Source organism: Borostomias antarcticus (assembly GCF_949987555.1).
Source record: "Borostomias antarcticus genome assembly, chromosome: 11".
Lineage (NCBI taxonomy): Eukaryota > Metazoa > Chordata > Actinopteri > Stomiiformes > Stomiidae > Borostomias > Borostomias antarcticus.
The window spans coordinates 19,485,414-19,498,594 of NC_140244.1; the positions used below are offsets into that span (position 1 = coordinate 19,485,414).

The following is a 13,181-nucleotide window of genomic DNA, read 5'->3' on the forward strand; positions in this document are numbered from 1 at the left end:
CGCAAGAACTGTCTTTAGGACAGAGAAGAAATACCTCAAAAGAGTACTTATCATTTACTGTTGGGTGAGATTAGGGTAAATGCATGGGAAAGCTTGTTGCCAGTTCAAGACATCCAATCATTACCAGAAAACTAAAAAAATAAATAAATAGGAGCACAACCTTAAGACAACACAAGAAACCAGTGTATGTCTAGAAAATGTCTGTCCTTTTAAGGTAGACTGAAATAGACATACGTGCCAACGCAAACAGCCTCTCATTTACTAGTGTTGATTGAATGGTTTTGGAAATTGTCCACTTTAAGAGGACCACGCTTCTCGCGATATATTGTTGACGTAGTCTCGCGTTTGCCGTAGGCCACCTCAGAATGTGAGCTGATTGGTTGATCTACTGCTGTTGTAAGATGGCGCCCACCGTAATATGAGTGCAATGTATAAAAATAATTATAGAGACGTTTAGCTATAAACCGTGAAAAAGAAAGGTATTGCATAGTTATACTTTGCTATTTTCTTGTCGTGAGAACAAGGCTCGTTCGGAATTCGAGGAACCGTTCTGGCCCAGTCTAGGGTGCAGACTGGACGGCCCAACCAGAAGAGAGGTAAGCGGTAAAGGCAGGGAGGGGAGTGGAGCGGAGTGGAGCAGAGCTAGCTATGGCTCGCTAACTGATACATTTTCAGCTAGCTGAATTATTGCGTATTTAGCTGGCTATCAGTCCTCTGCATATCATGCATTTTATGCTGTAAATGCATAGAATCCTGCGTTTCTTATTGTAACTACTGCTAGCGGGTGGTGGGAGGACGTCACGTTATGAAATTGATAGCCAGCTAGCGTGCTACGTAGCTCGCGAGCTGCTGAAACAATAACTTATTCGTCGCACGCGGCAAAAAAGTCGCTATCCGCTCTCAGTGCTTTTTCTGCTCTAGAATTATAACGTTACAGCGTCAAACTTGCCCGGAAGATACTAGAATAGACAATAGAAAGTGTATTTGCCATGTGTTACAAATGCGGGTATAGGTATATTGGAAATTGTAATCGCTTGTATCTTATCAATGCCGACCAGTTCCTCATTCCTGTCCTAGGTAATTTACGCAGCTAGACATTTAAAGGTGCCAATTTACGATACTATCCGTCGTCTAGCAGTCTAGCAGTATCATCCTCATCTAAATGCCATCCGACCATGGATGACTGTCTGTGTCCATGGTGTAGGCAGTGCAATTAAATAACGTTCTAGTATACAGTTGTGCATAGTGTTCAATAGCGCCGAGTGTGGTCAGGTGTTGGTTCAACTGCACAGTAGTGCAGAGACCATTGTTGTCTTATTGTATAGACAAGAAGTAAGGTGCTCAAAGTGTCAAGTGATCAATTGTTGGTCCGGCCGGTAAGTAGGAAGGCCAACGGGTGGTTTGGAGTGGGTGGTGCCGGCAGGGGAGTGTGATTGAGTGACAGGTCCGTCAGAACAGCCCGGTCGTGGGTGGAGGGGTTGTTAACTGTCCAGGCAGAAGGATGCTGGTGGGACATAATGGGTCGTGGGGGTGTGATCTGGCAAGGGGGTGTCTTCTGTGTCAGTCTACTGCAGCTGTTGGCTGTTGAGCTTGCAGACTGCGTCAGAAAATAAGCTGTTGTGGAACCTCTCCATCACGGTCCTGATGCTCAGCCATCTTCAGTCTCTCCCGCAAGATGGTGCGAACAGGTGGTAGCTGGGGTGGTTCTGGCTGGTGTCTTTTGTGATGGAGATGGACTTCCTGCGGCAGCATTGGTTGTAGAGATCCTAGATGGCTGGGCGCACCACACCGATGATCTTCTGGATGGCGTGCCTGTCCTGGGTGCTAGTGTTGCCATACCAGGCTGTGATGCTTCGTCAGGATACTCTCACGATGCTGTGGTAGAAGTCAACAAGTGTTTGTCTTTGTGCTTCTATTAGACTGATTCTTTTTAATTCCATCCATAGGCATACTCGGTTGACGAGAATTGCTTTGTGATGGATGGCTCAAGCTCGTTTGAGGAGCTGGTGAGGCTGAAAGCTCGCAGTGTCCCCCAACACCGTATGAAGGAGTTCCTGGAGTCGCTGGCCAACAAAGGCCCAGATGCCCTGCAGGAGTTCAACCAACAGGGCGATGATACTTCAACTACCACCACCACCATGGTGTACCAGCCAGAGACCAACTGCATCTACACAGACAGCACAGAAGTGGCTGGCTCCCTACTGGAACTGGCCTGTCCGGTAAGATCGAAATAAAGGACTTGAAATTTTGATAGATCGTTCTTTTCTTTTTCGTAAGAGATCTGTGTGTCTAGCAGCGCTTCTCCTTCCTCCCGCTCTGTGGCGCAGGTGCAAGTTCAGGTCCAGCCGTCGGCACAGCAGCAGCAGGTCCAGGTGTCCGCGGGTCAACATCAGGTGATGTCTACCGAGCTGTCGTCTCAACTCGCAGCCGCCGTTCACCAAGCCGCCGCAGAGCAACAGATCGTACAGGTCAGTCTGTCTGACCCCCTCACCAGCACCTCGTTCTCTTCAGTCATTACATACATTACATTCATTTAGCAGACGCTTTTATCCAAAGCGACTAACAATAATTGCATTTAACGTAGGAAAAGCCAATGTACTACTACTATCTTCTTTCTAAAACAATTGACTAAGAGCATAATCTAGTAATAGTCATCTAAAATACAATAGGTGCTTAGGAGGGAGGATTGTTGTAGTACTTCTTGAAGTGATGAGTTTTGAGCCTGCGACGAAAGATGGTCCCCTTCCTTGAGCTCGCTATCGCTTCTTCGGGCCCATCTTTGCGCGGGTGTGCTCACTCTATACATTTTCCTCTCCGTTTCAATTTCAAGCTTTATGTATACAAACAAAAAACGTAGGAAAGAGCTCTGGCCCTCCCCTGGGCGAACGAGGGCTCAGCTGCGGGTTCGCTCTCCCCTGTCGCAGGTGCAGATCCATGGGGGGCAGCAGCAGGGGCAGATGGTGGGCCAGGTGGTACAGGTGCCCTCCGGCTCCCACCACCACCTCCAGGGAGTCACCACCGCCCAGCTGATCCAGCCCGGGGACCTTACAGAGGAGCAGCAACAGCAGGTACGCTGGCGGACGCGCAAAAACGCAGATGTAAACAGCTAGATTCTTGTCGTTTCTAAACCTCTCCCCCCCCCCCTCCGGGCGTGTCTCAGTTGCAGGCCCAGATATTGGCGGCGATGGCCGGCGGTCAGCAGATCCAGATCCAGACGGTCGGAGCCCTGTCCCCCACCCAGCAGCAGCAGGCGGTAGGAGGAGGGGTACTGCAGCCGGCCAAGAAGCGCAAGGTGGACATGCCCATCACGGTGTCCTACGCCCTCCCTCAGGGGCAGCAGGTGGCCACCGTCCTGACCATCCCCCAGGGACAGCAGCAGAGCTACCTGTCCCTGCGCCCGGACCTGCTGACGGTGGACAGCACCCACCTGTACAGCGCCACGGGCACCATCACCAGCCCCACCGGCGAGACCTGGACCATCCCTGTCTACTCCGCCCCCGCGGGGGGTCGCGACCAGGGCGTCACCCACATCGCCATCCCCCAGGACGCCTACAGCACCGTGCATGTGGCCGGGTCGAACGCCACAACCATGCCGATGCAGGTCACCATAGACAATGACAAACTGAAGACCGCGCAGGCGGTGTCCACCATAACGGGGTCGGGGGTGCTGGCGGGTCAGGAGGAGGTGGTGCAGACCCTGTCGGCCAACACACTGTTCCCAGCGCAGCTGATGAACGGGAACATCCACATCCCCGTGGCGTTGCAGTACCCCAACGCCACGCAGTCGCTCATCTGGGACCCCCAGCAGCAGGTGCTGCACGCCCAGGAGTGCCAGGAGGTGACGGGGCAGGAGGGCACGGTGGAGATCGATGGCCAGGGGCAGGTGCAGACGGAGCTGCTGCTGCCTATGTGTCTGAAGCCCGAGGAGGGCCTGGAGGTCTGGAGGATCTGGGCCCAGAGGAAGAACGCCGAGCTGGACAAGGACGACAAGCACAAACTGGCCCCTATTGGACGTGAGTGGGCTGCATATGATAATACGCACGCTACATGGCACACACGCATCCCGCATAATAGGTTTACTCGCTAGACTAGAAATGGTGAGCGGGGAGCACAGACCTCCACACATGAATGCATTTTGTGGCTGTGTGTGTGCGCAGGTGCGTGCGAGCAAGACATGTTTGGTATTGCTGCGTTCATTAGGTCGAGAGCTTTATGCCAGTCCAAGCCCTGTGTCTCCGTGACCTGACCTCCTCACGCTGAGATATGGCTGTTTCAATCCCCCCCCGTGGACGGATGAATGGGGGGGATTTTCTGCTCCCGAGCCAGTGGTTCGGTGCACGGTGCGCTCTCCCCCCGCACCCCCCAGTCCAAACCCTGTGTCTCTAGCGCCCTCACGCTGGGATTTGGCCTCACTCAAAGGCCTCACTCATTCGTGGATCCGCCCCATGAGTCCGATCCGCTCCCAAATTTGATGGGTTCTGAGTTGGCCAGTGCTACACCCCTACACAGAGTTTCATGAACATCTTAATGGTAGTTTTGGCGTAATTCTGCTAACGAACCAACCAACCAACGAACACACGCCACTGAAAACATGACCTTTCACCCTGCGCTTTTGCTGGGGCGAAGGTAACGATCAATCCTATCAATTATTAAACGGTTCATTTTCAATTAACAAGGCTGGAAATTTCATTTGAATCAATCATTGATATTGTTGACATGAAAATCTTTTATTTAATTTTAACACATTGAGGGTGCAATACACAATATTCCCACTGGGCATAAATCCTAGAATCGTGCAAGGTCAGCTGTGCAGCTGAACACACCCTGGTCAGGCTGCATGTTAATCATTGGCTCTTTTTTTGTGCGTGTGCGCGCGTACGGGCGTGCGTGTGTCTAGGTCGCCAGGCGCTGCGTTTCCAGGAGGACCTGGTGTCGAGCGCGGTGGCGGAGCTCAGCATGGCGCTGTCTCTGATGACCCAGGAGGCGCGGGGGATGGAGGGGGAGTCGTACGACGCCGACGTGCTCTTCTACGTCTTCCTCTGCATACAGAAAGTAGGACCCCTCCCCCCACCCAACGTACACAGTATTTTACAAGTCTTTGCGAAACTACTCATTCTCTGTCTCCCCTATCTCTCTCTCTCTCTCTCTCTCTCTCTCATCCCTCTCTCATATCTCTCTCTGTAGTATCTGTGTGATAACGGCCGTGTAGATGACGTGTTCTCAGATACCTACTACACTCGCTTCTCCCAGAGTCTGCATCGGATACTGGAGCCTTGGAGGCCATCTATTCATCCACTAGGTATGAACAAATCAAATCAAGCTTTATTTGTATGGCGCATTTCATACACAGAGGCAACACAATGCGCTTGACAGAGAACAAGGGAGGTGGGCATAGGTCCCCAGGGAAGCAAAAAAACAGTTTCACCCAGGGGCCAGAAAGGTGAGCTGTAAAAATTCTTCCCTGGCCTCTCAACAAGACGTTCGAGCAAGCTAATACCTTTTAAAGTTGCTTTTTACAAACAGCTCTACTCTTTTCAACTGTGTTTACGTAACACCCTCTCTGTAATGTGCCCTGTTTTGAGCCAGTACGTTATCTGAATATGGATGTATTTGAGAATAGTACGAATGCAGTCTTGCTATATTGACTGATCCAGGTCCTTGTTGACATCTCAGGGTACATCATCCCCAGTCACGTGACTGAGGAGATGCTGTGGGAGTCCAAGCAGCTGGGTGCTCACTCCCCCTCAACGCTACTGACCACACTCATGTTCTTCAACACCAAGTGAGTGACGTGTGTACACACACACACACTTTGCCTACTTACTTGCTTATGGTTGTCCATCGAATCCGATGATGACGTCCACTTCTATTGGTGAGTTCTTTGGTGACTGAATAGCCTTATCCTGGACCCACAAATCCTAACCCATCACACACACACACACACACACACACACACACACACACACACAGTGACACTCCTCCACCCCTTTGGCGTGTGTATCAACTGTCCCTCTGGTCCTCAGGTACTTTGAGATGAAGACTGTGGAGCAGCACATGAAGCTGGCCTTCTCCAAGGTGCTGAGACACACCAGGAAGAGCCCCAACAACCCCAAAGACAAGAGCACCTGTATCCGCTACCTGAAAGCCCCAGGCCTGCACATAGGACAGAAGGGTGAGAGTCCACCCCCCCCCCCCACACACACACACACACACACACACTCTCACTCTCCAGGGCAGAGGAATAGTACATCAGCATAACATAGTCCAAGCACCGTCCGAGACTTGTTCTTAGTCAATTGACCATCTCCATCAATAAAATCATTGATCTTAACTAATCGAGAAACTTCTTCCTGTAGTGACCGATGACATGTATGTGGAGCAGTTGGAGAACCCAGAGAGCCCTCTGCGCTGTCCCATTAAGCTCTACGACTTCTACCTCTTCAAATGGTGAGTAGAAGACGGGAGGTCAGAGGTCAGAAGAAAGGATGGGAGAAGTTTTAAGAGAACCGCACATTTTCTCAGCAGGAACTACACTGCTTACCGACGTCTGTATCCTAATTTCTCTCTCCTCTCCGTCCGTCAGTCCGCAGAGTGCCAGAGGTCGTAACGACACGTTCTACCTGACCCCCGAACCCGTGGTCGCGCCCAACAGCCCGCTGTGGTACTCTGCTCAGCCAATCACAAAAGAACAGGTGGAGCTTGTGCTCACTCGCATCCTCGTCATACGTGAAATCCAGGAATCCATCTCCATGTCTGTAGTGGACTTGCACTAGCTGGACCAGAGGAGGAGAAGGATTCATGATCCTCTTCTCTCTCTTCAATGGACCTTTGTTCACTCATCACTGCTTTTTGTTTTTCCACATACCTCCCTTTGCGCCCTGGGTGGTTTGTCTTTATTAAAAGAAATTGAAATGAAATCCGTTTATTAGTCACACGGTAGTTTATTGACACACCAACGCACACACGTGGAATGAACAGCAACGCGGACTGCACACACTCCTTCAGCTGTCGGCGGTGAAAATTGGTCCTCTGCGCTTCACCCATCCGAGTTGTCCTCCAGGGCCAGCCACAGGAGTGGCTCAGTGCTCAGTCTGCATGTTTTTATATCGGGGTTCTATGTGGAGGGAGGGAACCCATGTGAGCACGGGGAGAACATGCAAAGTCCACACAGAAAGGTCCGGGAGACGGCCCAGCGCAGCACCGTCACTCCTGGGGGGACGACGACATGCCCCCGGTTCAAACCCAGGACCTTCTCGCTGTGCCACCATGCACATACAATCATGTTCTCATCTGAACATATGGCTCATATTCAACTGTCATCTATACACAGATGACACATGTCGCCTTAGAGAGGCATGCTCTCACAACCCTACCATACCATCTTTTTGCTGAAGGATATTGTTGCCTGTCGCCTCGGTTGAACATGGACTATAGTATAAGCGTTATTGTAACTGTTCTCAGAATGTCATTTTTTGTGTATCAAAATATTTTGTTATTCTTTGTAATATATTCATATGTTCTAATTTCACTGAGGTTGAGAATGGACCTGTCTCTTTCTGCGTATCATTTGGCTCACATTAAGTCATACTGTCCTGTTTTTGTTGTTGCTAACCCTCCTTTCAGATTCTTAGCAGGATTCTCTCTTTCTCCATCAGTCTTTGTTTCTTCTCTTTCTGTGCTGTCCTGAACTACATATACCTGTGCACAGGGGACACAACGTCTCTTTAATTTATCCTTTATTTAACCTGGAGGGTCCCATTTAGATGCAAGGTCTCTTTTACAAGGGAGACCTGGCTAAGACAACAGCAGGAATAAAATATACAGTTCATAAAAAAACAACCACACAGAGTAACCTACAGTGCTTACAGTACAACATACAATACATCACACAAAAAGAACAGCGTAGCCTACATGGTAATGAAAGTACATGACGGAGGGTGGTACAGTCATTTTTCAACGGGGACCCATTCTACAGAAAACAATGACATTCTCCCTGAAATAATTTATGTAATAAGGATTTATATTCACCAGGTGAGACCCGGGTGTGTAAGTGGGTTAGGTCTGGTAGTCCACATTGAACTCTTGAGTTCACTTTGAGTTTATGCTGAATGGTGTTTAGGTTATAGTGCCACCTACAGGACAAACATCTCAAAGGCAGTGGGTGACCTTTGTGAAACTAGTGGGCCTCTGTCCAGAGGGAGGAGGCGTGAGGCTGCTTCCCTCGTTTAAAGGTTAGCCTTCATGGTTCTATTATTTGCATAATTTTCATGGCTCCTACATGTACTTTGAGCAATGCCACCACCACATTAAGGAGACTGGCAGTGCCTGTTGATGAAACATGAAACCCTTGCGTACAGCTACTCCACTGCCTGTGTGCCTGTCCTCTCCTTGTATGTGAATATCCATGTGTCATTTTTTTTAATGAGCAGACAAACATACAAAATATACATATTTATATACATAACTAACATAACATCATACAAAAATATTTTCCATCACTTGTCAGCGTATAGTACTTTGGCATTTCCACATGGTTTGAAACACTGATTTCTACCTGCCATAGGCAGATAGTGTGAAGTATGGAGTGTTAAATAACTAGCTAGTGTGCACCATCAAGGTAAAAACAAATGTGTCTCTGGGTTTGTCCTGTTGATTCCAGACTGGAGAATCAGGTAGAACTAGAAGAACAGGTTCTCTCTCTCGATCTGTGCCTGGGAGGAGTGGGTTAAACTGCTGCTGTCTCTGTTGTCGACTCCATTATCAAACACGGGCTGATCCCAGGTCTGAGCCAAGCCCACTCGGTCATTATCACACAACGTGCGGTACACTCCACATCACATACTGTACACGTTTGTCCTCTTAATGTCACAGTGAGAGCAGGTTAGGGTGTCAGGTCTGGTGGGTGTGGCCGGGTCTGTGGATTAGCTCTTCTTTACGAACGCTGATCAGCGTTTGACGACGAAGGCAGGAGCCTCCGTAGAGGGTGTAACAGCTGCTGAATGGTGCTCTGAGTCTGCGTTAGGATTGGGTGAGGTGTGTGTTGCTCCTGGCTTCTTCTCCGCCTCGCCCGGTCTCCGTGACCCGAGGAGCTGAGGGGGCGGTCCTGAGAACGCTCGCCATGGAGAGGGACCCCCCGACTCTGCTGAGCAATACTGAGAGGCAGAGGAGGAGAGGCCAATTAATGAACACAATATACCAACACAGTACACCTTCTTTCCTCATAACATGAAATGATGTGCTAGAATGTACCGCAAATCAAATAAACCTTTATTTGTATAGCGCATTTCGTACACAGAGGCAACACAATGTGCTTTACAGAGAGCGATTACATTGATTCCGTTGAACTTTTCCAAAGTATGTTGATCAATAGAAAACAAATGTGACTGTCTTTAGTGTGTGTGTGTGTGTGTGTGTGTGTGTTCTCTCACCTTTTTCTGGGTCCTGTAGTTCCTATGCTTAGCCAATGCAGCAGGCACTGATGAAGAAATATATACTGCTCCTGTGTACACACATAAAAATGTACTAGAACATTCCTGAAATGATGGAGCAGCACAGTCTTAAAGCTTCATACTTCTGATCTCAGATATATGAGATTTATGACAGGAGCTGGTAGAGCAGAGAGATTAATATCATCTACTACAGTAGTTGTAAATCTTGCCAGTGATATGGTTACTAGTCCTCAAATGCTCTGCCAGCATCATTATTAATAAGCATAATAAACCTGAAGATCATTCGTTTTCGGTGGGAAAATCAAATCCACCGTGGGCTAGCTGGGTCCCTGGGTTAGACGTGAACTGACCGTGTTCTGGACCATCATGACCCTGTGTCTGCGCAGGTCCTCCACGGCCGCCCGCACGTCCGGCTGGATCCCGCGAGCGCACAGCTGGATCAGCCAGATCAGCGCCACAAACGTCCCCGACCGGCCCACTCCTGCGCTGAGAGCCCACATGTGCGTCACGTCAGATTCACTCCTCAGGATGTACCGGTTTGTACCGGTATCGGGAATGTGGGAGAAAGAGTGTAGGCTTATGAGGAAGGGCGGCAGCGGTAGACGGTGGGGTCAGAGGGGAGAGGTCAGACCTGCAGTGCACCACAGTTGGCCCCAGACGTGGAATGGAGCCCAGATGCTGCCGCACGTGCTCAGTGAAGACGCAGAGAGTAGGGGCGTCCTTGGGAACCCCTTGATCCGGCCAGGCGGGGTAGTGATAATGTGTAACTATCCTCTCTGCTGAACAGCCGCACTGATTTATCACACACACACACACACACACACCCACAAACAATCCATAAACATCAACACATGCAAGATCTTCCTGTTGTCCGTATCAGATAAACAAAGTGTGTTTGGGACTCACATGCCGCAGGAGAATGCTGGTTATAAAATAGTCTGGACCCTGTCTGCGACCCACTGTGGTCACTTGGATCAATCCAAAGTACGCTGTCCCTCGCTCCAGAGGCCAGTACTGGTCACACATCATCTGCGGAGAGATGGTCAACAAAGTTACAGTCATGACAGCGTTCGAACGGTTAAGACACCTTGACGTATACAGGTACACAATCTCACAAACCCACCATGTCCTTTTGTCTCAGAGCGGTCACCATGATAATAACCCTGACGTTTTGCTCCCACACCATCCTCCAGAAATCAGCCATGGTGCCGCGAAGGGGCCCCTGGGTACAGATGAAGTCTCTCTCAGAGCCCCCACCCTGAGGGCCACACACAGACGGACACGTACTGTAAGACACCAGCCATGTCCAGATGACAGATACGGCACACTAAATGTAATACTTACGGGGACAAAACTAGCATTGATATAATCCGAGTGCTGTTGGTAGTCTTGCAGGGATAGTGTCACACGACAGTGGTCATCTGTAACCATACAGTACGTGGTCAGAGAATTGCTATTATCATATAGAATATGCATCTTTGCAGATACTGTAATGTGCTAGATCATTATGTATATGCACATTAGAAGACTGTAAGGGTATGGTAACGCCACGGCTAAGTGTTTATCATAGGGTATCAATGAGATCATACTGTACATATAGGGCAGTATGAGGTCATACATAAAGGGCAGTATGAGGTCATACTGTACGTACTGGGCAGTATGAGGTCATATGTACAGGGCAGTATGAGGTCATACGTACAGGGCAGTATGAGGTCATACGTACAGGGCAGTATGAGGTCATACGTACAGGGCCGTATGAGGTCATACGTACAGGGCAGTATGAGGTCATACGTACAGGGCAGTATGAGGTCATACGTACAGGGCAGTATGAAGGGATATCTGTTCTTCTCTCTGTTGGCCTCTAGCTCTCCCGCTCTGGTAGTCAACTCTTTCCCAACATCATTTAGCTCCTTTACAAATGAAGACAAACAATCATAACCAACCAATGATATAATGATCAACTGACAACTGTGCAAGAACACACAGGTCTGTGGAATTCCGAGCTCATAGATATAATGTAGCACTGCAGAATATACTGGTTGAACTTTACCTCAAACTCCTGCTTAAAGCCACTGTTGTCTTTGGCAGCGAGGGATTGACAACGCCGCTGGAATTCCTGGAAAATCTGTGCCTTTGAAGATACTCTCAACCTGTAGAACGTTGTTCAAGTGGAGGCATGTTATGTTATTAAAAAGCAGGTTTTCGGACTGATTCTAAGCCATCCTGTGACCCACTGTTATGGTCAGAGTTCCTCACCTCATGTTGGGTTAAAAGAGGGATTGCCAGGCGACTGCCTTTGGATGAGTCAGTTCCTCTCAGCTGTTCCTTTGGTAGACAAAGTCCTATAACAATTTTAAGTTTTAGTCCAACTTAACACGGCTAAACTAAAACACCTTTAGGCAGCATCACAGCTAACCAGTCCCCTCCCCTGATAGTTATAGACTATAGATTTTCTCTGAAAAGACACCAAACATGCACAGGAAATACCCTCTAAAACCCAAATGTGCTGATATGCATATAAGAGAATGTTTCCCGTCACAGGAAGAGTGAAAAAATGTCATTGGTTGGTTTGAATTTGCTCGATATATTTAAGAAGCAGTTAAATACATTACTTTTATATTCCCATTTTTCAAACATGAAATATTGAGGTACACAAAATCAACACTTACTACACTTCAAATACTCTAATGGACATATCTAAAAAATAAAACACAAAGGGCTTTCCGACCGCAACCAGAGCACTAGACCTACACCAAGAAGAGAAAACACAGGAAGAGTAAAACAGCAGTAAGCCAGTGCAACATCTTGTTTTCTGTGTTAGTATTGTATTACCTTTCTGTTCCTATTGAGAAAGCAGAGGCACTGTGGTGATTCCCAAAGAGTGTGAGAGCAAGAGAAAAGTGTAGAACCCAGTGTTACCAGTTCTGTCCAGACCCCTCTCTCTCTCTCTCTCTCTCTCTCTTTTTCTTTCTCTGTTTGTAAAGTGCCCGAGGCAGGAGGGAGGGAAAGTGGGCGGAGACACCTGTGGAGAGGTGGATGTGGACGGCCTAGATGTCTGTCACAGGAGTGATATAATACACAGACATGACATAATACAACACAGTTCCCCAGTTTTATTTGTATGCATTATTTTCTCTTAACACAAAGACTGAATGATGAAAAATCTCTGAGCATGAGGCTCCACACATTCTCTAAAGAACACTCCTTTGTTCTATTGACCAGATTTCTGAAATGAAAACGGATAAATATTTCAACAAAATATCCAATAGTTATTATTTCCGGGAGAAAAGGGACATTTCCCTGCAGTTTGACATTTTTTACATTGTAAATAGGCTAATAGTGATATCAAGAACTCTCGCAGGCGTGTAATAATAACAATAATAATAATATTATTAATAATAATATTATTATTGTTATTAATAATAATAATAATAATTATCATTATCCCCCCATTTGTATTTTGTCATTAGTAAACTTATTTCACAAATTAAAAAATTAAATTTAAATTTAGCCCTTTTTTTTTTTTTTACCAAGGTGTTAGCTAGCTAGTTTAGTCTAAATTAGATAACAATTTAGTCTAGCTAGCAGAAAGACCGAAAACGTTAACAAATTAAGCCGATGGCAGTGTTGTTTTTTTCTGCAAAAACAAAAGGCTATAAGACACCATACTCTTTGACAACAGCAGAACTCACTGCTAGGATCTTCCATACCTCCATGGGATGTTCTGAGTAC

General features: G+C 47.9%; 2 protein-coding genes across 4 annotated transcripts; one reads left to right on the forward strand and one right to left on the reverse strand.

Moving 5' to 3' along the window:
- Positions 1 to 417: 417 nt before the first annotated feature.
- On the forward strand, positions 418 to 7,475 carry LOC311314756 (transcriptional regulator QRICH1-like). The gene is made up of 11 exons (XM_084445240.1): positions 418 to 596; positions 1,947 to 2,219; positions 2,328 to 2,468; positions 2,925 to 3,068; positions 3,161 to 4,013; positions 4,898 to 5,052; positions 5,185 to 5,299; positions 5,674 to 5,782; positions 6,024 to 6,172; positions 6,357 to 6,447; positions 6,584 to 7,475. Exons 2-11 carry the CDS (start codon positions 1,977 to 1,979, stop codon positions 6,771 to 6,773), a joined length of 2,190 nt encoding a protein of 729 aa, XP_084301366.1. The 5' UTR covers positions 418 to 596; positions 1,947 to 1,976; the 3' UTR covers positions 6,774 to 7,475.
- A 286-nt stretch (positions 7,476 to 7,761) lies between these two features.
- Positions 7,762 to 12,376, reverse strand: LOC311314754 (receptor-type tyrosine-protein phosphatase beta-like). 3 transcript variants are annotated; one of them, XM_084445238.1, is made up of 11 exons: positions 12,282 to 12,376; positions 11,706 to 11,791; positions 11,500 to 11,599; positions 11,269 to 11,359; positions 10,794 to 10,870; positions 10,573 to 10,707; positions 10,356 to 10,478; positions 10,081 to 10,241; positions 9,800 to 9,935; positions 9,429 to 9,499; positions 7,762 to 9,152 (listed from the first exon to the last, which is right to left on the reverse strand). In XM_084445238.1, the coding sequence occupies exons 2-11, from the start codon at positions 11,708 to 11,710 to the stop codon at positions 8,933 to 8,935; spliced, it is 1,119 nt and encodes a 372-aa protein (XP_084301364.1). In that variant the 5' UTR covers positions 11,711 to 11,791; positions 12,282 to 12,376; the 3' UTR covers positions 7,762 to 8,932. The 3 variants fall into 3 exon arrangements, with proteins under 3 accessions (XP_084301364.1, XP_084301363.1, XP_084301362.1); XM_084445237.1 differs by having other exon boundaries at positions 9,800 to 9,930; positions 11,245 to 11,359; XM_084445236.1 differs by having other exon boundaries at positions 11,245 to 11,359.
- Between the last annotated feature and the right edge of the window lie 805 nt (positions 12,377 to 13,181).